The sequence below is a fragment of the Phocoena phocoena genome, chromosome 17 (genome assembly GCF_963924675.1).
Source record: "Phocoena phocoena chromosome 17, mPhoPho1.1, whole genome shotgun sequence".
Lineage (NCBI taxonomy): Eukaryota > Metazoa > Chordata > Mammalia > Artiodactyla > Phocoenidae > Phocoena > Phocoena phocoena.
The window spans coordinates 30,032,741-30,060,191 of NC_089235.1; the positions used below are offsets into that span (position 1 = coordinate 30,032,741).

At 37.3% G+C, this 27,451-nt stretch overlaps 1 protein-coding gene across 1 annotated transcript in view; it reads right to left on the reverse strand.

The window, feature by feature from the left end:
- Positions 1 to 27,451, reverse strand: part of CNGB3 (cyclic nucleotide gated channel subunit beta 3) — a 143,808-nt gene that overhangs the window by 61,374 nt on the left and 54,983 nt on the right. Inside the window, exons 4-8 of the mRNA XM_065895239.1 lie at positions 13,791 to 13,936; positions 11,926 to 12,054; positions 10,839 to 11,047; positions 3,114 to 3,164; positions 298 to 384 (exon numbers count right to left, since the gene is read on the reverse strand). Coding sequence (XP_065751311.1) covers positions 298 to 384; positions 3,114 to 3,164; positions 10,839 to 11,047; positions 11,926 to 12,054; positions 13,791 to 13,936 — 622 coding nt within the window. The remainder of the gene's footprint in view (positions 1 to 297; positions 385 to 3,113; positions 3,165 to 10,838; positions 11,048 to 11,925; positions 12,055 to 13,790; positions 13,937 to 27,451) is intronic.

Here is a 27,451-nt window from a genome sequence, read left to right on the forward strand (position 1 = left end):
AAAATTATAAAATATTCATTTGTAATTATAGCTGTATTTCAAAATATAAAAGCATTCCTATTTTAAGTTATAAAAATAGCTGTTATGAGATGCAGACTCAAAACAACAAAAGCAACTTCCATTACTAGAAATAGGGATATTTTTCCTTCATTCAGCTTTTAAAATTCTTAGCATTGATGAGGGCATAAAAATGGAGGATAGTTTACGAAAAATTAAGAATATGATACTTTTAGGATATTTTAAAGTACTTTGAGACTTCCATTATTATAAGAAGACAGTTAAGTATAGTTATCTTACCTTTAACATCCTATTTGTCCTAAATATTGGATTAAACCCAAAGAAGAGGTAGAAAACATCAAATGGCATTATTGATGCCACATCCAACTGTTGGAAGAACACATTCACAATTATGTTGTGTTTACATGCTTTTTAGGACATGAATTGATTTATACCAATGTATGTAAGGGCTGACCAGTCACCATGATTTATTTGTTGCTTAATACAAAATTGCCTTCAGTTTCATACGCATGGTGTCACTGAAAGGTGTATTAGTGCCCTGAAAACAAGAACACTACTTCATAGCCTACTTCTAATGAATTTCATTTCCAGCTTCATTCATCTGATCTCGGCTTCAGCATTGCATTTTCTGGGATTTTGTTGAGCTGTCACATATATTTAAGAGATGGCATGGTTGCTACTGTTAAAATACATTTTAATAGTGTTTTAAACTTGGGGCTTTTGGACTGAAACTCAAGCCCATTCTTGATTTTATGTGAAACAATTGGGCATTCATTGTAGTGATATATTTTTATGTTTCAGGCAATTCTCCAGTGTTGAGGGCTAATTATATTGTTGGTGGTTCATCCAGACTCTTCAGTTCTTTCTACTGCTGTCTACCTTGTATCATATTGCTAACAATAAACTGCTGTGAACATATCTATCAGAGACTATACAGGCTAACAGAGAGGAGAGGAAAGAAGTCAGTCCCATTTACAATTATCAGCTCCGATGGAAGAAGGTATTGAAAGTACTATTATAGCTAAAGACAATATATTTTAAATTTGTGATGAATTTAAATTATTCTGGCCTTCCATTACCCTGGTAATTGTGAAATGACAGCATAACATTTGCATACTTTCCTGATTGCAATGATAACAATAAAAAATTCTTTTACATAAGACAATTATTCATTTTCATTATTTTTTACGTCATCTTGAAAAACAGAGTACATTAAAAAAACGTTTAATTTATTTAAGACAATTAAGAGGAGTTAAGAGTTTTGTGTAAGGCCATACGTATGAAATGGAAAGTTGAGGTAATTAATTGTGTACTACAATTTCAAAGCCTAGTGCTATTGAAAAGGAATGGGACTTTCAGTTTGAATGAACACACATTGGCTACTATAAACAAATTACTTACTAAAATAATTGGCTTAAAAATTGCATAATATCATCAAACCTCATTGATTTTACCCTACAGATATTGAGCCTCATAACAAGTTGAGAGGTACACAGAGCAGTTACTAAAATAATGTCTTATAAATAAGGAAGCAGGAGCACAGAACTGTTGATTTGTCTAGTGCTATTTCAGGATCCAATTGCTCACATACTCACTTGACTTTTCTATGCAGAGAGTTATTAATCATGTTTGATATTAATACATTAATGTGGATTTGTATAGATAGAGATGATTTATTTCTCAATGAATTGTAGAAAATTGAATTAAGTACTGACCAACACTGTACTCTGTACAAGGAACTTTGCAAAGCATGTTGGGGTTGAAATAGCAGTAAGGTATTGTTTCTGTCCACAAGAAGTTAACAATCTAGTGGTGGAATAACCAAGCGCAGAAATAGTGTAATACAATGCCATAAGACATACAGGATGTGCTAAGGAAATTCAAAAGGCATGACTTCAATTAAATAAATGTAAAAGTTTACATTTATGAACCCAAATTAAATATATGAGTTAAGTTGCCCTTATTCAAATTCAAGAAAGTGATTAAGTGTTTGGAATAAGGTCTGTGGCACTTACAAAACTATTCATCCTCTTTGTAGAGTTCATCAAAGTAGTTTAGATCTTTTATGAATATGTCTAAGTATGTGGCAGTTTTTACAGAGAAAATTAATTGGAGATAAAAAAGAATTGAAAGAAATTTTAATCACCATAGATTGCCAGTAGGGACAATTTGGCACCTAAACTGAGATTTGTATTTTTAACAAAATTTGAGGCCACTAAAGTGTTGTCCTTGAAATGGGAGGTTGGAGTTCATGCATACAGTTTAGGTAACCTTGGAACACCCTCAAATCTCTGCCTATTTCTTGGGGTTAGGAGGAACAATAAAAGATAATAAAGTACTTTGTAAATAATTATGGGTGAAAAAACTACACATGGGTGAAAAAATAATATTATACTGTTATTTGAGAAAAGGAAGATGCCATGTTATCTAAATAATTGCTTCTTTTTTTTTTGCTGTATGCCATTCTGACAATTTCCAGTGGTTTTATTTTTAAAATTATTTTATTAAAATTTTTTTTAAAATTTCATATTGGAGTATAGTTGATTAACAATGTTGTGTTAGTTTCAGGTGTATAGCAAAGTGATTCAGTTATACATATACATGTGTCTATTCTTTTTCTAATTCTTTTCCCATTTAGGTTATTACAGAATATTTAGCAGAATTCCCTGTGCTATACCGTAGCATATATTTTGCTTATATGAACAAGAAAGAAATAGGAGTAGAAACAATTTTGTAGACTTTTACATCATCATGCTACATGAATTGGAGGCTAGAATTATATATGGACAAGACAAAGTACACCCCATACTCCTTTGTGGACATTTAAATTGGAATTTAAATGTGGGTGCTAAGATTTTGTTCTGCCTAGTAAAGACCCATATATTGAATTACACATTTGCACATACTAGGAAGTATATTGTATAATTATTGAGAAGAAAAACTCTGCCTAATAAAACTTCACCTGTATAAACTTTGTTACAAAGGCTACAATTTTTAAAGGAAGCAGATTTTTTTGGGTAGAAATTTATAGATGGAACTTAAAGTCAAAATTGTAATGGATTAGTTGAACAATTTTGGAATTGTAAGTCACCTACCTGAAATTTTGTAGAACTCCTGTAGTGTCTCTTTAGTTCATTTGAATCCACCTGAAATATGTTATATTTATAATTCATATTAATTTTAGCCAATTTCATTAAACATTTTCTCACTTTAAAAATATTTATAGCTATTCCTTTCTATTAGTTCCTTCTAACAACAGCCTATAAATATGCTCTATCTTCCCATATCATAAATTTAAAAACCTTCCTTGGCTTTGTTTTCTTTTTGTATTGCTCTAATTGTCACACTAACGCTTCTTAAGAGGGTTATCTACCTTGCTTTGCTCCACATCCTTTCTTCATATTTATTCTTCAACTCATGGCAATTTTGGTGGTGATTTGACTTTTGCTCACTTCTCTTATTCCATCAAGACTACCATTGTGAAAGCCACCAATAACCTCCTAATGATCATACCCAGGGAATCCTTTACATACTAACATTCTTTTATGGCACTCACCACATTTTGAAATCACACATATATGTCTTGCCCCATTTATTTAAGATCAGTCTACTCCATGAAATGGTAATCTATCTCAGGACAGGGTTGATTTTGTTTAGCAACTGTATATAACTAGTGACTATAATATATTAAAAGCCCAATAAATATTTGAGTGGATGAATAGGTAAAGGCATGAAGAGATGAGTAAAACTTTTGAAGCATTTGACTTTTTGGGGACAATTTTGTCCTTGGAACTTTCTCTTTTCAAAGAATCTGTAATGCCATTCTTGGTTTACTTCTTCAGTTCCAGTTTTCAGGGTCCTTCTTTTTTTTTTTTTTTTTTTTATTTGTGGTACGCGGGCCTCTCACTGTTTCTCCCATTGTGGAGCACAGGCTCCAGATGCGCAGGCTCAGCGGCCATGGCTCACGGGCCCAGCCGCTCCGCGGCATGTGGGATCTTCCCGGACCGGGGCATGAACCCGTGTACCCTGCATCGACAGGCGGACTCTCAACGACTGTGCCACCAGGGAAGCCCTTCAGGGTCCTTCTTGCATCCTATGGCTAGCCATTTAAAGTCAATATTTCCCAGGATTCAGCCCTCTTCTCTTTTCATATTTACTTCCTGGGAAATTTCATCCACTTTCATTATTTCAAAGATCACCATGTTTGTGGATGCTACCAAACCTCTACCTCCACTTAATATTAGTATCTGGAGCTGTTGACCTGTCCAACAACTGATTATTGTCTCCCTCACTTAGCAGTTCTGCTCATCTCAAATTTAACCTACAACAAACCTGAATGCATCATCATTCTCCATTTCCCCTAAAGCCATCCATGCTCCTCCTCTTATTGAGTATCATATGAGCATCCTCATCTACACTAGTCAGTGATCCTACACCACTCACTCTCCCTTAGCCCTCATCCAACCAGCAACCAAGTTCTACTGATTCTCCTTTTTAAAATTTTCTCATGCCTATTTTCTCTTTTTGGCTTTGGTTTCCTTGCCTTTATTCTTGCTTTCCTTGATCAGTTCTACAATGGCAGTGAGATGATCTCTCTAGATCAGATCATTAACAATTCTATTTATGTCAAATTCTATGACTTCACATGACTTAAAGAAAAAAAATCCAAGCTCCCTTTCATGATATACAAAGCTCTATTTTCTCTGTCTCACTCACCTCCTGAAGCATCTTATACTTATTCTGTTTAGCAGTGCATAGCAGAGTTTCTTACCTTGATGCCTTTACCTATGCTGTTCCCAGAATTTAGGACATATTTTTCCCTTTTTTATGGGGATGAAGGTGTGCAGATAATTTCAATTAATCCATCAAAATTTGGACCAGGTGTTCCCTCCTTTATCTTGTTTTCTTTGCATCAAATAGCACCAAGGGCTTACCTCTGTCATGACTTACATCACAAAACTCCACCATTTTTCTTTTGTCTGTCCATGCTTCATACTCTGAGCTACTTAAAAGGGTAGGGACAATATATTTATCCTGTGTTTCTCAGTTCCTAACACAATGTCTAACACACAACATGTGCTCAGTAAATGTGTGATAAGAGATAGAGGAATAGGAAGGCATTTGTTAACATTCAGAATTAATGCTAATATTGGGATTATATTTTTCTATTTCACTTATAGGTAGGAGGAAATTGTCTGTGTACTATTAATTATTTGACCAAAGTATTATAACTTGGACACATGGAAGCAACATCTTCTAATAATTATTATCCAGGCTGTCCATGTTCAAAAATTTTAAATTGCTGTTGAACAATGTTTAAGATTTGTTAGCCAAGTTCCCAATTCCTGCCCCACCACCCCATTTTTTTGGCTATAATTTCTACCCATGTGCACATACTAAATTTTATAGAAATACATTAGAAAATATATGACATGCTTATTTAATGATTCTTTTCCCTTAAACAAAATGTCTTACTGAACCACAGGCAGATATAGGTATATGTACAAGTTTATGCTGAATCATGTACCAAGCTTGAGTATGATGAGTCAGCTCCTTCAAAGCTTATATGGAACAGACAGACATATCAAGTGCACATATCAAGTGCTCCTTCAAAGCTTATATGGAACAGACATATGGAACAGACAGACGTATCAAGTGCTAAGAAGTTAAGTTGAAGTATGACCCCATCCTCCAACTCTGGAAGAATGATCTTAGCATATTTATCCCTTGAGTGGAGCTGGGTATGAGCATTGAGATGGAGATCTCTGGGAGAGCTTTCACCACTTGATATTATGTGGAGCTGGGAGATTTCTTGTGGACCAGTGTCCTGAACTTGGCTCTCCCACCTCAGAGGCACAGGCCTGACACCTGGCTGGACCACCAAGACCCTGTCAGCCACACAGCTCAGAAGAAAATGGAGTGAAAAAGAAAGAAAGAAAGAAAAAAGAAAATAAAATAAAGGTATTAAAAGAAGAATAAAAAAGTTAGTAAAAATAAAAAATTTAAAAATTAATAAAAAAGAGAAAAAGAAAGAATGAACAATGAAACCAAAAAACAAATCCACCAATGATAACAAGTGCTAAAAACTATACTAAAATAAAAAAAAGAAAACCCCAAAAAACAAAAATGGACCAACAGAACCCTAGGAAAAATGGTGGAAGCAAAGCCATACAGACAAAGAAGCATACACATACACACTCAGAAAAAGAGAAAAAGGAAAAAAAAAAAGTATATATAAAAAAAAGGAAGAGAGCAACCAAATGAATAAACAAATCTACCAATGATAACAAACTGTAAATACTAAACTAAGATACACATAAAACCAGAAACAAATTAGATGCAGACAGCAAACCCCAAGTCTACAGTTGCTCCCAAAGTCCACTGCCTCAATTTTGGCATGATTCATCGTCTATTCAGTTATTCCAGAGATGCAGGGTACATCAAGTTGATTGTGAAGATTTAATCCGCTGCTCCTGAGGCTGCTGGGAGAAATTTCCCTTTCTCTTCTTTGTTTGCGCAGCTCCTGGGGTTCAGCTTTGGATTTGGCCCTGCCTCTGACTGTAGGTTGTCTGAGGGCATCTGTTCTTCACTAAGACAGGACGGGGTTAAAGTAGCAGCTGATTAGGGGACTCTGGAGCACTGAGGCTGGGAGGAGGGAAGGATATGGAATGCGGGGTGAGTCTGTGGTGGCAGAGGCCGGCATGACATTGCAACAGCCTGAGGCGCGCAGTGTGTTCTCCCAGGGAAGTTGTCCCTGGACCACAGGACCCTGGCAGTGGCGGGCTGCACAAGCTCCCAGGAGGGGAGGTATTGATAGTGACCTGTGCTTGCACACAGGCTTCTTGGTGGCTGCAGCAGCAGCCTTAGCTTTTCATGCCCGTCTCTGGTGTCCGCGCTGATAGCCGCAGCTCGTGCCCATCTCTGGAGCTTGTTTAGGCAGTGTTCTGAATCCCCTCTCCTCACGCACCCCGAAACAATGGTCTCTTGCCTCTTAGGCAGTTCCAGACTTTTTCCTGGACTCCCTCCCAGCTAGCTGTGGCACATTAGCCCCCTTCAGGCTGTGTTCACGCAGGCAACCCCAGTCCTCTCCCTGGGATCTGACCTCTGAAGCCTGAGCCTCAGCTCCCAACCCCCACCCACCCCAGCAGGTGAGCAGACAAGCCTCTTGGGCTGGTGAGTGCTGGTCGGCACCGATCCTCTGTGCGGGAATCTCTCTGCTTTGCCCTCTGCACCCCTGTTGCTGTGCTCTCCTCCATGGCTCTGAAGCTTCCCCCCTCTTCCACTCCCTGTCTCTGCTGGTGAAGGGGCTTCCTACTGTGTGGAAACCTTTCCTCCTTCACAGCTCCCTCCCACTGGTGCAGGTCCCGTCCCTATTCTTTTTTTTTTTTTTTTTTTTTGTGGTACACGGGCCTCTCACTGTTGTGACTTCTCCCGTTGCGGAGCACAGGCTCCGGACACGCAGAATCAGTGGCCATGGCTCATGGGCCCAGCCACTCCGCGGCATGTGGGATCTTCCCGGATCGGGGCACGAACCTGTGTCCCCTGCATCGGCAGGCTGACTCTCAACCACTGCGCCACCAGGGAAGCCCCTGTCTCTATTCTTTTGTCTGTGTTTTTTCTTTTTTCTTTTGCCCTACCCAGGTATGTGGGGAGTTTCTTGCCTTTTGGGAGGTCTGAGGTCTTCTGCCAGTGTTCAGTAGGTGTTCTGTAGGAGTTGTTCCACATGTAGATGTATTTCTGATGTATTTGTGGGGAGGAAGGTAGTCTCCACTTCTTACTCCTCTGCCATCTTGAAGGTCTCTCTGTAGGCACTTATTTTTAGTATGTAACCCTATTTAATTCTCTCTGTCTCTTTTAAGTCTCATTATTATGCAGGCAACATTTATTCTGAGGAAGCTTACTTTAGAAAGGGTATGATAATTGCACTTAAATCTTTTTCAATCAGATAGTCTTTGAAGACCCTCATCTAAGGTATTATTATATCTATTTATTGTTTACCTCTTCTTTTAAATAATTCATAGAAAATCCATAATTTCACATAGAACAGATAAAAATGTTTCAAAATAATAATATTATATAATACTACTACAAGGTAGATTAAACTGTTATTCAAGGGAAGAAAATCCTTGAACCAAGATTGCCATTCATTCACTCCTTTAAACATTTTTGAATGTACCCTCTGAATTCCTAGGATAAATAGGGAAATGAATTGAATACTGTCCCTACTCTCAAGAAACTTACTATCAGGTAACAAAGTGAGATACCTATACAAATAGGAGACAAGAGAAAGTGTGTGGACATTCATTCATTTGATTCAGTCATCAATTCACTGCTCATCTTCTAGAAGCCAGACCCTAGGCTAGGTGTTCACATTGTCTTACTTAATCTTCACAATAAGTTTATGAGGTGGGTGGTACTAGTTCTATTTTACGGATGACAAAGATAGTACACAATGAAAGGGTAAATTTATTTTTCTCAAGTATTGCTGTAAGTTAATTTCAGAGGCGAAATTTGACCCTGGACTATTTGTTTCTGCTACATCATAGTGAACTTAATTGTTATTTAACAATTAAATAACAGAAGTGTGAGTAAAATGTGCAGAGCACAGAGAAGGGAGTTGTTAATTTTCTCTAGATCAGTTTATAAATAATAGCTAAAGGACCAAAAGCAGTTGACTATAATGACAGGCCTGATAGACGTGGTCACTAGAAGGCTCTGAGCGTTTCCATGGATCATTGTGATTGGCAGTCTTAGCAAAGTGTTGTGGGTGCAAGTCTCATATCTACATAACGTCCACGGTGTCATTCCCAGCTCTATTCCTGCTGTCTATAAAGGACATTTTAAATAAGAGACTCCTTTTGTTGGTCCTTGAATCAAAGTTCTGTACTCTGTGCAGCACCATTCTCAGAAGAAAGATACTGCACATAAATGCTGTGGAAAACTTGTAAACCCTCCCAATTTCCTCTGTTGTGGCCTCTAGCACCTCAATCTGGTATCTGTTTTCCCTCAAGCCCTTGGGGAATTGATATTTCCATCCTCCAGTTCTGGAATACCTGTCAACTATAGGTATTTAATAAATGTTTGTTGAATGAATGAATAAGTTGATGGTGTAAAACAAAGTTCGCATAGATAGCTAAATGTAGTGAGACTTTCAGGTTGGATACTCAACTTGCATAGTCCTTTTAGCAAAATGTAATCAAGTTTAAAGGCTAAAACTACCTACTCTACATTAAAGAAACCATTAAACTTCATTTGAACAAACAAAGCAATTAGTTCCTGCTCTATATTTGTAGCTTGTGATAATGCATTTTAAATAGAGACCATTGAGTGTGTTTTTGTTGGTTATTTTTCTTGGTTTTAACACTCCATTGTGTGCAAAGACCTCTTAGAAAATTGAAAATAAAAGTCTCTCCTTACTGATTTTGTCATTTTCCATTTGTCAAATATTGATTTTCTCCCTCTTTTGTGCATCTAATGGAGGTTGAAATTAGTGCCCCCTTTTTGGGGTGTTATTTCTTATTTGTACACATCATCTTCATTCATCAAACTGCCAGTGAACTTAGGGGATCATGCTGGTGAGTTGACTAATGCTCTGAAGCCCACACAAGGAATATTTTGAATAGATTTTTGCTATAGCTTTAGCTCTTGCCTTTAGAATGTCTTCCTAGAAAATATTTCAAATATAGGGGGCATTCCTCAACAAATAATATATATATATATATATATATATATATATATATATTTGTGTGTGTGTGTGTGTGTGGTATGCGGGCCTCTCACTGTTGTGGCCTCTCCCATTGCAGAGCACAGGCTCTGGATGTGCAGGCTCAGTGGCCATGGCTCACGGGCCCAGCCGCTCCGCGGCATGTGGGATCTTCCTGGACCGGGGCAGGAACCCGTGTCCTCTGCATCGGCAGGCAGACTCTCAACCACTGCGCCACCAGGGAAGCCCACAAATAGTATTTTTTAAAGAAAAAAATAACCCAAACCCCTTTTAGCTTTTTGATAACTTAAAATCATCTGGAAATTCAAAAGAAAATATTCAGGAGATTAAGGAGACTACCTCTCTTCTTCAAAAACATATATGAACCCAAGGTGCCGTACACTTGGTTGCTCTGCTCTTCCTTCTTTGACATTGGAGGATCTGTTCCATGCAGCCCTCACTGCGACTGTGATGAGGATATCACAGTGGACATCAGTTGGAAAGGAAGCATTGTTCTAGTTAGCTGGGGAAGGGCCCGGCGGTGGGGTGCAGGGTATAAGAGGCTGTACGATTTGGATGTGTACTTGTGAAAACATAGTCTTCTCTTTCTGTCTTAGATTGATTGGATTGGCTCTGAAATCCCCTCAACAGTGAGAATAAATCCAGGGGAAGATGATTTCTCCTAAGGGTAAGAATGATATTTCTGAAGTGGATCAAACACTGCATTTGATGATGAGGAATAAGGTGTGATGAATCTGGAAAGTGAAGAGTGAAAAGAAGATAGGCTCCAGACACAGTTCCAGGCACGCTACCTGCATTAATTCATTCAGTCTTCTCATCAGTATTATGAAGGTACTATTGTTATTCCCATTTTTAAAATGAGGAAACTAAGGTACAGGGAGATGCATGGTCCCCAGCACGTGGTGAGTGCTCAGTGGTTGTTTTGTTATTGTTGTTGTTATTGTTATTGTTATTATACTGGTGGTTCCAGTGGTTAGAGACCCATACATGCAGACAATCAGTCAGACATTAAATAACACAATGCTGTTAATTTGTTTTTTTGTAGTTCAATCTGATATTCCTTTGTCAGTTTGTGCTTCTCCCAAACCCTACTTACTATTATGTCTCCTCTTCTAATAAACTGGAGTCTGGGCTGGATTAACAGCAAATCGAAAAGGTAGATGGTATCACATATGATGTCCGTAATAAGCCAGTAGTGTGTGTTGTTTGGTGTTTGATATGGGAAGATGATGCGCAACGGTATAAGCCAGCAGTTCCAGTTAAAGGCAATGGTGACAAGCAAGAGCCACAGGAGATAGAATCGATCTAGAAAAATAGAGACTGGAGTAATCCACATGGCATGTAAAAAACATTAAAATAATTCTGTTGCTTAGTTTGGTAAAGTTGGGGCACCACCTTCTGGAGATAAACAATTTGTATAAGAGACTCTGTTTAAAACATTCAGCACAATTCTGCCCCTAGAGCCGAGGCACTGGGGTTTACGAGGGATAAGTCATCTTATCAGCTTTTCTGACATTAAAGAGTGTTCTTCATGTCTCTTAGAGAATGGCCACTGAGTCTGTCCCCATGAGTGACTGTACTATTTAGATGAGGAAAGGGGAACCCAGGGAAAAGTCAGTTACCATGTCCAGGAGAACTGACTCAAAGGGCTTTATGCTGGTTGGTAATTAAGCTGCAGGGTCACCCAGGGCTTGTGAGCCAAAGGCCACATCTTATCCACAGGGGTGTGACTGAAGTGGGGAGGGGGCAAATCAGCCAGTGAAGGCAGTCCATGACCCTGTACACAGAGCTTTCCTCTGCCCAAGGGAAGCTGTAGGAGGGGATTTGTTCAATTGGATTAATTAACAATGTGAAGCCATGGAAGAAGACAAACATTTTATAATGATTTTTTTGGAGGGGTGTTCAGTGAACATATTACTTAATGCTTTGGGACTTCTTTTAGAAGTTAATTAGGGACAGGACAGGCCCTGGACTATTTTAAAAACACACAGGAATATTTTTATCTCTTATCTTCGCTGGAAAGGGGAAAACAACCCGTTGCAGATAATACAGTTTAAATTTTGCTTTCTAGATAGGTTCAGAACACTGACTAGAGAAAATGGAAGCTGTCTGTGACTTTGGGTTTCAGGGGTTCTTGGTAACAGCCAGCCCTCCCACTGAGATAATCCACCATTTGATGGTACCTGTGTATGAATCTATGCTTTTTGGAAGTCTGATTCTCTTTAGGTACTCTGTTAGAGGCACCTTCTGATAATGTTCTTCTTTTAGCTTAGCACTGCTTTCTTGTGTTGATGATTCAACTGTGGACTTTGCTTTATAGGAAAAAAGAGATGAAAACATTTTTAAGAGGTTAGGTTAGCTTAATGAGAAAAAAGCTTGGATTTCTTGGAATCAAAACATTCCAAAATCTTCCCCTCTCAATACAGGCAGATGAAGCATTTCATGACGTTTAAAATATTGCCATTTGTGAAAATATCCAAGTAATGAAAACATCAAAAGTTGGAAATAAATAGCAGGTTAAAGTTTAAATTAAGTGTCCCAAAGATGTTACAAATAGGATATTTTAAATACAAGTTTCATTCCCACATATTTTGGAACATAAATAGTGCTTTGGATTTACATTGAACAGAAACATTACAAATGTGCACCATTCCACAGGTTTCAGTTTCATGCTTCTTTTTTTTTTTAAGTCTTTATTGAATTTGTTACAATATTGCTTCTGTTTTATGTTTTGGATTTTTGGCCGCAAAGCATGTGGGACTCAGCTTCCTGACCAGGGATTGAACCGGCATCCCCTGCATTGGAAGGCAGAGCCTTAACCACTGGACCACCAGGGAAGTCCCCTAGTTTCTTGCTTCTTTAGCTTCATTTATATCCTTCCAGTTATGGTTAAGTAAAACTCAAAATATTCTTTTCAACAAATCTTTATCAAATTATAATGACTATATGTTAGACCCTTCTCTTTAAAAAGAAACTTTATATAATACATAGTTTATTTTGAAAATCCAACTTTCTTCCTACAGAATTATAAGGAAATCCTCAACTCCATCCTATGTAATTAACAATTTTGTTTTTATTTATCTGTTATTAAACAACACACTTTCTTCTCTACTTTTTCTATACCTTTATAAACATTTTTTTATTAAAGTTTTTTAAAAATTAATTAATTAATTAATTAATTTTTGGCTGTGTAGGGTCTTCGTTTCTGTGCAAGGACTTTCTCTAGTTGCGGCGAGTGGGGGCCACTCTTCATCGTGGTGCGTGGGCTATAAACATTTTATATAGATGTAATCATGGTATATATATGTATATATACTATATATACACCATGTATCTATGTATATATGATGTATATATCACTTTTGTGCTCTACTTTATTGTAATTATTAATTTTTCATAAGCACATTTCTGTAATTATTAGATAGACTGATAATTGTCTCTCTCCTTATGTGACTAGTTCACTGATGTCCTTTGCTGTGTTGTGTACCCAGGTAGTATTCTTGTATTCTTATTATAAGTGCTTTGTTTATTATGGGTATTATTAATTAATATTTACAATAAAACTTTCTATAACAGATATTGTTGTTGGCCTGTGCATATTCTGTGGGCCAGAGGTCATGTGCAGAAGGCTCCTGCATCTCTCTGCCTTGGGGATTTCTCCCAGCTGCCTTGCTTAAAATGCTGGAGTATTAGCAACATTCCCCAGCAGCAACCCTCAGCCAACGAAGGACAGGAGTTGATGGGTTGATACCCCAGCTTCCTCTTCCTTCAGGATAATTCTGATGAGTCATCCACACAGATTTTCAGCTGGCTCAAGCCCCAGTGGCCCACAGCAGCAATGCTTCATTAACACACCTTTATTGTCTTAACTCCCTTCTCTGTCTCTCTTGCCTACTCTTACCTCCTGGAGCACCCTCAATATAAAATATTTATAGCTAAATAATTGTCTTGGGGTTGGCTTTTGGGGAACCCCAAACTAAAACATTTGCAAAATACATGTCCACCCATAACCTCCTTCTTCCTGGTACTTTGAGTTCACACTGCTCACCAGTTTGGGGGCTGCCTTCAGGTGAGGACATATCACCTTCCACCAACTTTCTCTTGTAGAAATCTGTTCTTTGACGCAATCTCCTCACTAGGTTGTGTAGCTGGGCATCGGCATACTCATTAATAACAGGGGCTCCAAGTGGTTTGCTTTTTGGACTAAATGAGAAGAAAAAAAGGTGACCGAGTTGGACCCATGAGGTGAAACATACAGGGAAGGGATTAAGTCTCTTTACCTTCCTTATATACCCAAGATTATGAACAGTTCCTTTCTGCAATTGGATAGAACAACTTAAGCATTAAATTTGATGGAAATAGTGTTCATGCAATACAGATTTTCCATTGAAAAATTAGAATCCAGAAATATCAAAGGAGTATTCTTGACTGTGGTTCTGCCATTAGACTGTATAGTGAGAAGAAAAAAAGCTATAGTTGACAAAATAGGCAGAGTTGTAAGATGGCTCCTTTGTGTACATGTCCTGCATGATCCCAGGGAAAATTAATATGGTGGATTTTACTCCTGTAATTAGTTGTGTTATGTGGCTCAGTTGATTTTAAGATAAGGAAATTATATAGCTGGGCCTGATGTAACCAAATGAGCCCTTTAAAAGTAGAGAGTTTCGGGGCTTCCCTGGTGGCGCAGTGGTTGAGAGTCTGCCTGCCGATGCAGGGGACACGGGTTCGTGCCCCGGTTCGGGAAGATCCCACATGTCGCGGAGCGGCTGGGCCCGTGGGCCATGGCCGCTGAGCCTGCGCGTCCGGAGCCTGTGCTCCGCAACGGGAGAGGCCACAGCAGTGAGAGGCCCGCGTACCGCAAAAACAAAAAAACAAACAAACAAAAAAAAAAAAAAAAAAAAAAAAGTAGAGAGTTTCTCCAGATGGTGACAGAAGAAAAAGTCAGAGATTTGAAGCACAAGCAGAACTTTACTTGAGAGAAATTCTCCATTTTGGGCTTTGAAGGAGAAAAGGGTCCCCTGATAAGAATTGCATGAGGCCTCTAGGAGCTGAGAGTGATCCCTGGCTAGTTAACAAGGAAACAAGGACCTCAGTCCTGCAACCATAAAAAACTGCATTTTGCCAATAATTTGAATGAGATTAGAAGGAGATTCTTCTTTGGTGCCTCCAGCTAAGAACCCAGCCAGGCCTGGCTGACAGCTTGATATCAGCTGTGTAAGACCTTAAGCAGGGAACCCAACCAAGCCCACCCAGACTTCTGACCAATGGAACTGTGAGCTAGTAAATGGGTGTTGTTTTAGGTCTCTAAAATTGCCATAATTTGTTATTCAGCAGTAGAAAACTAATATATCTAGTGTGCTTTAATGAACTTCCCTTCTAAGAAAGCATATAAAGCATAACATAAAGTAAGTCACCTACATACGAACGAGTTCCATTCCAAGAGCATGTTCGTAAGTCCAATTTGTTCATAAGTCCAACAAAGTTAGCCTAGGTACTCAACTAACACAATTGGCTATATAGTACTGTCCTGTATTAGGTTTATAATACTTTTTTTTCACACAAATAATACATTAAAAACAAACAAAAAATAAAGAAAACATTTTAAATCTTACACTATAGTACCTTGAAAACTACAGTAGTACAGTACAACAGCTGGCATACAGGGGCTGGCATCGAGTGAACAGGCAAGAAGAGTTACTGACTGGAGGAGGGAAAGGAGGTGGGAGATGGTAGAGCTGAAGGATCGTCAGCAATAGGAGACAGAGGGCAAGCTGAAATTTCACTCACACCTGACGTTGATGGCACATATTCTGGTTCCTTGCTGGATTCAATTCTATCTACCCTTTTGAAAAAATTATCCAGTGATGTCTGGGTAGTAGCTCTTTTTTTCTCATCATAAATGACATGGTAGCACTGGATTGCGTTCTGAATGGCTGCTGCAACCTTTGTGTACTGTTCTGTGTTCGGGTCCTGTGCCTCAAAAGCTAACAGTGACTCCTCACATAAAGAAAATCCCCTTGCCATTCCCTGCATCGTGAATCTCTTTCGTTCTTCAGTTACTTCTTCCTCTTGTCTCTCTTTGTCCTTCCTCTGGGCCTCCAATTCCATCAGGTCTTCGTTAGTAAGCTCCTTGTGTTGCACAGCAAGGAGCTCAGTGAAATTGTCCTCTTGCAGATCTAGCTCCAGCTTCTCACTGAGAGTCACTAAGTTGCTGAAGACCTCTTTGGATTCCTCATCCACCTTCTCTAATCCACAAAAACCACGACCAAACTGCGGGCAAAGGTTCTTCCAAACCCCATTCATGGTGATGGCTGTAACCTCATGCCAAGCAAAGTCAATGGTTTTTTTTATGGCCTTGTAGATGCTATTGTCCTTCCAAAATTGTCACAAGGTTGTTCCTGATTTGTCACTCACCTTTACTGCCTGATGAAAAGTGTGACATAAATACTTCTTGAAAGTCCCTATAACTCCCTGGTCCATGGGTTGGATGAACGACGAAATATTCAGTGGCAGATTCACTACTTTGACACTGGGATGAAAGTTGTCCATGAATGGGAGGTGGCCTGGAGCATTGTCCAGCAGCAAAAGAATGTTGAATGGGACATCCTTCTCCAAGCCATATTACTCTACCTCCGGGATAAAGGGTGGAAAAACTAATCCTGGAAAATGGCCTCTGTAACCCAGACTTTGGGGTTACTCTTCCACACAACAGGAAGAGAGCCCTTGGCTTTGTTTTTAAGGACTCCTGGGTTCTCTGAATGATAAACTAAGAGAAGCTTCAGCTTCATATCACCAGAAGTATTGCCACCAAACAACAGAATTAGCCTATCCTTTGCTGCTTTATAGGGTGGCATCAACTTTTCCTCCTTATTGATGTAACTTCGGTCTGGTATCCCCTTCCAGCACAGTCCTGCCACATTCACATTAAAAATCTGCTTGGGCAAATACGTGCCTTCATCAATAATTTCTTGAAGCATTTCAGGAAATTCCTGGGCAGCTACCGTATCTGCACTCACTGCCTTGCCACTTACTTTTTTTTTTTTTTGACACTTACTTTTATGTTGTGAATGTTGGCTCTAGTCTTGAATCGATGAAACCAGCCATGGCTGGCATTAAAAGATGTGCCCTCTGATACTTCACTGTGTTTCTTCTTCAAGGGTTCATAAAGGCTTTTAGCTTTCCCTTGAAACAGCATTAAGCCGAGCAGGACTCAATGCTGATGCTGATCCTGCGTCCACAGGATGGAGAAGTTTCTCCATCTCCTCCATCACTTTTCCACGATTCTTCAATATTATTGTCAGCATCATCGGCACAGCAGACTTCACATGTTCCATGACCTTGTCCTTGTTCTTTAGAATCATGCCGATGGTTGAATGATTTATGTTATAAAAATGAGCGATGTCTACCATCTTTTTGCTTCACTCCCCTCTCTCAGTTATTTTCACTTTTGTTTCCATCATTATTACTTGGTACTTCTTAGCAGTAACAGCTACATCACTGCTGTTTTTACGTTTGCTTCCAGACATCCTGGGCTTGAAATAAAGATACTGTACTACTGTACTCTATATAATACTGTATTCTAAAATACACAAAATCACAACCACTTGTAGAGAATGCATGCATGTGACAATGTATGCCAGACACATGAACTAACTTAAATGATTGGACATGTGAAGGTATGTTCACGTCTTTGAAAGTTTGCAACTTGAAAGTTCATAGGTAGGGGACTTACTGTATAAACTAGTATACTTCATAATGATCTAAGTTTCCTCACAGCTTTTCGTCAAAGCTCTGACCCACTCTTTACCTTCCTTCTGAGTATGACACTGGGTCTACACAGGCCCCCATAAGTTCTATACGTTCTCACCTCCTCAAATCCATATTTGCCCTTTCCATCTCACTTCCAAACTGGAACCCATGTGGTTCACATTGGAAATGGGTAACCTGTGGATTCCATTTAAAGAGCCCCTCTCCACTAATATCCATTTTCCACCAGGTCCACAAATATATCATAAATCTAGTTGTTTACAAATTCCCCAACCACTGGTGTCTTTCTCTCTCTCCTTATAATTATCATGGTATAACTTATACCTCTTTCAAATGTCTAAAGTCCTGCTTCAGCATCAAGATTCTTCAAGTGTGTCCCACTAAGACCTCTATAAACCATTCAAGAATGGAGAAGATGGAGCTGCAGTGGAAGAAAATCTGATACATCGTACACAATACAGAAATAGGAGGACATTCAGTCTACAAAACCAAGAAAACCTTTTTTTCTGATTAAGATGTGTTGTCATTTATATAATTTAATAAATTTCTGCTTAAAAATCTTAGTCTGCTTAGAAGTTTATTCATTCATCAAACAGTTATTGAGTTTCTACTTTTTGTACTGGAAATAGAAAGATAAGTTAAACAGGTACTAGCTCTATGGATGTTCATAGTTTAATGGGGGAGGCAAGGATGTAAATAAGTAGCTAATAATAAGTAATAAAAATATGTACAAAATGCTATGCTCACACTGAACTTGGCCTGGGGTATCAAGGAGTGGCTTCACAGAGAAAGCATCCTATGTCTGGAAGGATTAGAAGGTCTTTGACAGAAAAATGAAATAAGGGCCTTCCAGGCCTTGAGAACAATATGTTCAAAGATGTGAAAAAAATATGACATGTTCAGCAAGTATTTTGGTGTGACTGGAAGACAGTGTGTATGTGGAGGGCACCAGGTGGTGGGGTGTGTCAGAAGAGATGGTGGTTAGGTCTGGAAAGGTGAGTGGGGTCAACTTATGATGGTTCCTGTATGATCTGCTTAGGAGTTTAAACATTGACCTATGGGCTAAAGGGAACCAATAGCGAATATTAAGCAAATGAGGGGTACGAGCAGATAGAAGTTTTGGAAAAGTAACAATAATGGGAGAGTTGAAGAGAGCAATGTAAATGCACGGAGGCAAGGAAAACAGTTAATAGGTTAGGTTAGAGTGGACGAGGGAAAAAGAGAGTGACTAGAGAACTTATTTAGAGGCAGAAATCAAAGAATCTGAACTTTCTGGATCTTTTGGATAAATCCAAATAAAGAATCAAGAATAATTTCTAAGCTTTTATTACAAGTGACTAAATTCACAAAGATTACTATTACAAGAGACTAGATATATGAAAACATTAATATAAATTGGAATTCAGAAGGAGATGTTTGTATGTAGTGGGCATATGGAAAAAATGAGTCATGTGTATGTGTATGTGTGTGTGTGTGTGTTCAGTTCATTGTGTTTATAGGACATTGTGTGATAGGACCTTGCTTGTGATACCCAGGAAAAATTCAGTAATACAATTCTGGCGACAAGATCTTGGTGATCCAGTGCGTATGGGTGTTTAAAGCAATGTTTATATTTGACATTATCATAGACTGACATTTTCAAGATCAGGAGCTGTATGTTTTCTTTATATTCCACAAGATCTAGGACAAGGTAGGTTTTCAATAAATGCTTATTGAATAAATAAACCCACTACTTCCAACCTTTTTTGACCTTATTTGATGTACCTCAATACACTAAAAGTATCCATAAAAAGTAAAGTTGAGGATTGGTGAATCATTTACTGTAAAGTCAGGTATTCAAACTGTCAAAATGTCTAATTCAAGCCCTAAGACTTAAGGAGAAAGTTTTTCTTTTCCTGAATTATCTGTAAGTTTTATTTGACCATATAATTGCCAATTAATAACACCAGTTTGTACTGTGCAAACATACCTCACAGTTAACATGTTAAAAATTGTATGAGAAAGCATGTCAGCATTTCTAATCCATAGCTATATCTCACCTATGTATTTTTCTTTCTATATTAGCTGAGTATTAATATGTCAATCTATTTCACCTTCTTTTCTTTTTTTCCAGCTTTTTACTACAGTAATCCTTGCCTATCTTCTTTCCCACCTATATACATACAGAAGTTATGAATGTATTTCTCCTCAGGTAATTTTGTGAATGAAAAAAATGGAGATGAAGAAATATATATTTCATAAAGCAAAATATCGAATGGGAGTATAAGAGGGAACAAAAGGTATATGCTTTATATAACAATGCTTCATTTAAGCTATATTTGATAATTCTAGTTCATAATGTATATTTTTAAAAGAATTATTCCTCATAATTCCTTGATGAAGAATTTGGGAAACAGTAAGTATATTTTACAAATTTTGATAAACAAGCATGAAAGTTTTATTGGTAACCATCTCTGATTGAGATGGGCAAGACTTTTAAAATTTGTATATGTACTTATGGAAGAATAAAGAATTAGTTATAGCTAAAATGTAATTTATTTCTTTTCTGATAAAGATCAGAGAAAATGCATTTTTAAAAACATTTGATAGCAAATAAGAGAATTATGACAGTATTCCTAACTTCCTAAATTCAATCAGATACAGGCAAAAAAATCACATAATCAACAATTGTCCCTGTGTTTGGGACTGTAGAAATTTTTTGCACTCCAGGGCAATGTATTATAGTAGTATTGGGATGGGTTAGAAGTAGGACTTCCTTTGGGAAAGTGAGAGAAAAGCCTATGGGAAAAGAAAGGTAGGAAATAAAAACTCATGGTCTGCAGCTGTACTCAGGAATATCAGTTTTAAGAAAGAATACATATGTAAAATGTAGATCTTGAACTTGATTCTTTTAAAACTATTGGTGTTTATTAGGCCTCCAGGAAAGTTTTCATGTACACCCTGTGATACGTGTTCTCTAGTTTAAGATTGTTGCTTTAGTATAACACAAATGGATGACAAATTTTGATGGGGCAAAATGAGAAGGTGGTGGTCAGAGGAGGAGGAATGATACTTTAATAATGTAAAGGGAAGATATTCAAGAAGAAGGAAAGAGGCTGAGAAAAGATGTGTTAGCTGCTGCCTTGTACAGGACAATAAAGGTGCAAACCTTTTAATATACGATCTCCAATCACCTATAATTTGGCTTGAAAGTTCCGTTGAGACCAATGAGGAACTATAACAGAATTCTAAGAAGAGGTACAGTTTTAGCTATGTTTTAGAAAGTAATTGAAAAAAGAAAGATGATAATTAGTTGTGGTGAGGAAGAAGTGTGACTTGAAGAGGGAAGAGAGTTGAGTTAAAATATGTGGATTAATGTAACAGCAGGAAATGTCAAGTTTTGTGAATGTACTACATTGAATAGTGTTCTGACGAAATTCATGTCCATCCAGAACCTCAGAATGTGACTGTAGTTGGAAATAAGGTCTTTACAGATGTAACTAAGTTAAGATGAGGTCATACTGGAGTAGAGCGGGCCTTTAATCTAATGACTGGAGTCCTTCCTTATGAGAAGGTCAAGTGAAAACATAGAAGAAACACACAAGGAGAGTGCCATGTGTCCACAGAGGCAGAGATCGGAGTGATGCCTCTACAATCCAAGAAACACCAAGGATTGCTGGCAATGACCAGAAGCTAGGAGAAAGGCATGGAACAGATTCTCCATCAGAACTTCCAGAAGGGCCAACCTTGCCATTACCTCGATTTCAGGCTTCTAGACTCCAGAATTGTGAGAATAAATTTCTGTTGTATTAAGCTACTCAGTTTGTGGTAAGTTGTTATGGCAGCCCTAGGAAACTAATAGAATTAGCAAAGTGGATAATTGTGATACCACACAGTCAACTCAGATGGAGACATAAGTTGTAAGATAAATAGAAATATATTAGTATATGGTAAACTTGAGGTTTGAATAAATAATACATTCAATATATCAGGCAGTTGAGAAGGGAGTCTCCTCTATCAGTAGGGGAGACTGAACTGGAGATGTTGAACTAGGAATCATCTATCTAGAGGAGATGGTGGAAATTATAAAGAACAACATAAGATTGGGAGGCCACAACCTTGGAATTTGCTGACATTTAAGGAGTAGCACAAGTAAAGGAACCGAGAAGTAGCAGTGAGAGAGGTAAAGCTGAGAGAGAAAAATATCGCAGAAGTTGGGGAAGGTAAGAGTTTGACAAAAGAAGTCAGTACACAAAGTGAGTAAGATGGGGACTAGGGGAAGACTTTAAATTTAGCAAGTAAGATCTCATTTTTAAGAAAATTGGTTGGGGAAAAGTGTAATGTCATCAAATTTTGTCATTTTTCTCTTCATTTGTCTTAACAAGTATTTTGTAAAAGAAGTACTTAGAACCTGCCTTTGTTCTCTAAATAATATTTTAGATTTCTATTCATTAGTTCCTAAATTCATTTAAAAGAAGTATTTATTTCTTATAATAAGATCTTCTTGAATAATTTTTGGCTTTTGCAAACTTTGCTAGATTCTTCTTAATTAATGCCTAATTAAGAATTAATTCATTTTCAATGACTTAACTCATTAAAAAAATTCCAGTTGGTCAAAGTCATTAAAACCTGCTATTTCTTTCTTGAATAACAGACAGGAATTAGGTAAAGAAAATTATACTCCAGGAAAGGTGTGACCAAAATGGAGGAGTAGGGAGACCCTGAATTCACCTCCTCCCACAGGTACATCCAAATTACAACTATCTATGAGCAACTATCTAACAGAGCAACTATGTATGAGAAAGACCTGAAGACTAGCAGAAATAATTTTACAATTAAAGATATAAAGATGGGACCACAACAAGATGGGTAGGAGGGGTGGAGAAATGGTATAGTCAGGACCCACAAATGGGAGGAATATCACAGTCACAGAGGTCCTCCCCAAGGAGTGAGGGATCTGAACCCCAAGTTGGGCTCTTCAGACTGGTGGTCCTGCATTGGGGAGATAAACCCCTGTAGTGTCCAACTTTGAAAACCAGTGGGGCTTATGTTTGGGAGAGCCAGAAGACTACAGGAAACAATGACTCTGTTCTAAACAGGTGCATGTAAAATCTCACTCTCTACGTGTCTTAGCACAGAGGCAATAGTTTAAGAGGAACGTGGGTCAGATCCCCTTGCTCATCTTGAAAAGCCTCCTGGAGAGGCAGGAGGCAACTGGGCCTCCCCCTGGGGATAGAAATGCTGGCTGCAGCCAGTTTTGGGAGCTTGTTGCACTGTGTGGACACTGGTTCTGGAAAGTGTCATTTAGGAATCCTCCCTCTAGCATATTAGCACTGGGGGCTTACCTGCCTACCAGTGGACTGGCACCAGACCCACTGCCTCTTATCCACGAACGGCTGTGACCACTGGCAGGCTGGTACTAGTCTGTGGCCCCATGACCCCAGGCGTAGCAGCCAGGCATGTGGGGACCCGCCCCACCTACCACTGGGCCACAGTCACTGCATGAAGCAAGGCCTTGCAGTCAAGTGGGCTGGGGAAAGCCTTGCTTAACAGCGTGCCCACAGAAGTCAGACCTACCACAACAGACGGGGACTCACAGCCCACATGGGGCACGCTTAGAGCATATTCTCTGGTGACCACAACAGTATAAGACTAGAAATCAACTACAATTTTTAAAAATGCAAAACACACAAACACTTGTAGTCGAAACGATATGCTACTAAACAACCAATGGGTCAATAAAAATATCCAAGAGAAAATAAAAAAATACCTGAAGACAAATGTAAATGAAAACACAACATTCCAAAATTAATGGGAGGCAGCAAAAGCAGTTCTAAGAGGGAAGTTTATAGAGATACAGACCTACCTCAGAAAGCAAGAAAAATCTCAAATAACACTCTATCCTTAAATCTAAAGAACTAGAAAAAACAAGAACAACCAAAGCTCAAAGTTAGAATGAAGGGAATAATAAAGTTCCGAGCAGAAATAAATGAGAGACCAAAAATAAATAAATAAATAAATAAATAAATAAATAAATAAATAAATAAATAAATAAAATAAATAGAAAAGATCAATGAAACTAAGAGCTGGTTCTTTGAAAAAATAAACAAAATTGACAAACCTTTAGCCAGACTCATCAAGAAATAGAGAAATAAATAAATAAAATCAGAATAAATAAAATAAAATAAAATAAATAAATAAAATCAGAAATGAAAGAAGTTTCCTTTGATACTGCAGAAATACAAAGGATCATAACATGAACAGTTATACACCAATAAAATGAAAAATCTGGAAGAAATGGATAAATTCCTAGAAATGTATGATCTTCCAAGAGTGAATTAAGAAGAAATAGATAAATATGAACAGACCAATTATCAATAATGAAAGTGAGTCTGTACTAAAAAATCCCAATGATCCCATCTTGTCCAGGACAAGATATTTATGATAAAAACTCTCAACAAAGTGGGTAAAGAAGGAACATACCTCAACATGAAAAAGGCCATGTATGACAAATCCACAGCCAACATCTTACTTAATGGTGAAAAGCTGAAAGCCTTTCCTCTAAGTTCAGGAACACGATAAGTATACTCTTGCCACTTTTATTCAACATAGTATTGGAAGTCTTAGTCACAGCAATCAGACAAGAAATAAATTAAAAGCTTTCAAATTTGAAAGGAAGAAGTAAAACTGTCACCATTTGAAAATGACATGGTAATATATATAGAAAATCTTTGACACGAGCAAAAAACTATTAGAACTAATGAATGAATTCAGTAAAGTTGTAGGATACATAATTAATATACAAAAATCTGTTGCATTTCTAAACACTAATAATGAACTATCAGAAAGAGAATTAAGAAAACAATCCCAGTCACTACTGCATCCAAAAGAAAAAAAAAAATACCCATGAAAAAAATCCTACCAAGGAGGCAAAAATCTGGTACTCAAAATATCAATGTCATTTTTCACAGAACTAGAAGAAATCATTCTAAAATTTGTATGGAAACACAAAAGATCTCTAACAGCCAAAGCAATCCTGAAAAAGAGAAATGATGAATTTATCATGCTTTCTGATCTCAAACTTTGTAACAAAGCTAGTGTAATAAAAACATTATGGTACTGACCAAAAACACACACATAGAACAATGGAACGAAATAAAGACCCCAGAAATAAACCCACACGTATATGGTCAATTAAATATGACAACGGAAACAAGACTATGCAATGAAAAACTCTTCCATAAATGGTGTCGGGAAAACTGAACAGCTACATGCAAAAGAATCAAACTGCACTACTTCCCCACACCATATACAAAAATAAACTCATAATGTATTAAAGAATTAAATGTAAGACCTGAAACCACAAAACTCCTGGAAGAAAACGTAAGCAGCATGCCCTTTGACATTGGTTTTAGCAATATTTTTTGGATCTGTCTTCTCAGGCAGGGAGAACAAAAGCAAAAATAAACAGCTGCGATTACATTGAACTATAAAGCTTTTGCACAGGAAAGGAAACTAGCAACAAAATAAAAATTCAGCTTACTGATGGGGAGAATATATTTGCAAACAATATATGCAATAAGGGATTAATATCCAAACTATACAATGAGGTCATACAGCTCAACATCATAAAAACAAAAAAACCTGATTAAGAAATGGGCGTAGGATCTGAATAGACATTTTTCTAAAGAAGACATACAGATAACCAAAAGACACATGAAAAGTTGCTCAACGTTAGTAATCATCAGGGAACTCCAAATCAAATCCACAATGAGATATCACCTCACATCCATCACAATGGCTATTAAAAAATTACAGGAGTATGTGAGGATGTGGAGAAAAGGGAAACCTCATGCACTGTTCGTGAAAGTGTAAATTGATGCAGCCACTATGGAAAACAGTAAGAGGTTTCTCAAAAAGTTAAAAATAGAACTACCATATGATCAAGAGAATCCACTTCTGGGTACTTGCCCAAAGAAAATAAAACACTAATTGGAAAAGGTATATGCACAACACTGTATATTGTAGCACTATTTACAGTAGCCAAGATATTGAAGCAACCTAAGTGTCCATTGGTAGACAAATGGATAAAGAAGATGTGGCATATATATACAAAATATAATATTATTCAGCCTTAAAAATAATAAAATATTGGCATTTTTTACAACATGGATGGATCTAGAGCATTACCCTAAGTGAGATAAATCAGCTAGAAGAAGACAAATAATGTATGATCCCAATTATATGTGAATTCTAAAAACAAATAAATAAAACAAAAGTATAACAGGCTATAGATACATAGAACAAATGGGTGGTTGCCAGAAGGGAAAAGGTAGAGGTAGGTAAAACTGATGAAAAGGATTAAGAGGTACAGACTTCCAGTTATAATATAAATAAGACACATGATGTAATATACATCATAATAAATATGGTCAATAATATTTAATAACTTTATCAGGGGACAGATGGCTACCAGACTTATGGTGGTGATCATTTCATAATTTATGAAAATGTCAAATCTCCATGTAGTATACTTAAAAATAACATAATGTTGTACATCAACTATATTTCAATAAAAAAGAATATTATTTTCTAATTTGGGAAGTTTGGGATGGGGAGAGGAGCAGGTCAGTTTTTTCAGTCTTGTATTTGTATTAATTAATGATAAATTCAGAGAGATGTCCTCAAAAGTTACATTTGAAGAAAAGAAATCTGATTTGAATAAGTGAAAATTTTTGTAGGATTAAATTTCTGAACAAAAATACTTGAAATTTGCACAAAATTCTGATTTTTATCAACGTATCTTGTGCTCTATCATAAAACCTACAAATTTTAAGCAAAAACTTGGGTCATTAATATATAACTTAACCAATTCTCACTTTGCTGTCTTCTCACATTTACCTCTAAATACTGTGAAAACTTTGAGTTGTTTGTCACATTTCATTTCTACATATGGTATAGTTTGTAAACATTAATTTGTACATATGATAATGTACATATGGATATTACGATCCACAAGTTCCTAACCTAAATTATTCTTGATCTGTGTAGAACAGCCTATGATACATTTATGGCTACAAATCTTGTTTGCAAACCTCTTCCAGCAGTCTACTCTCTAGATCTCTTCTTCTGTTAATCTGTAAGTGCTGGAGGTTGTGTACATAACACTTATTTTTATTGTTATGAATCACATTCTAATGGTCCATAATAAGTGTGGTGGTGCCTAAGTTTGTTAAGAGTTAATTGACTACTTAAGACTAAAGTCACCAAAAAGTTACAAAAATATTGCCACATAGATTTTAAATTTATATCCGTAAGTCCCATATGTACACGTATATGCACACATATACACATACAAACACATCAACAACATAAGAAGAGTAACCCTTTCCAAATCTCTACCCAATTGGAAAGAGAATTTGGGTTTCTTTTATAGCATATCAATATCAACATGAAATAGTCTTAATACTAATACATTTCATTTTAATAAACATCTTAAATTCCCTAAAGAATTTCAGATTTGAGAGTAAAGTAAGCAACAACTATATAATTTATTTTGTACAATACCAGACTGAATGAGTCAAAGAATATGTTCACAAATGTTCCTGAAAATTGGTGTCTTGGGGAAGTTGAGATGCATTTTGAATGTCACATTCATTTATGCTACAGATATTTTTGCACACTAGTTTTCATCAGGAAAGATACCATACTCTGTATTCACTTTGAAGATTCTTTAGTTAATAGCCCTCTCTTTCATTTTACATGTGCCCTTACATTTGTTCTTACTTATTAGCTTCCTCTGAGTAAATTGCTCTTTTCTTTAAGAATTGATCTGTTAGAATGTGCTATGGACTGAATATTGTCCCCCCCAAATTCATATGTTGATATCATAACCCCCAATGTGACTATTTGAAGATGGGACCTTTAGGAAGGTTATTAAAGTTAAATAGGGTCATAAGGGTG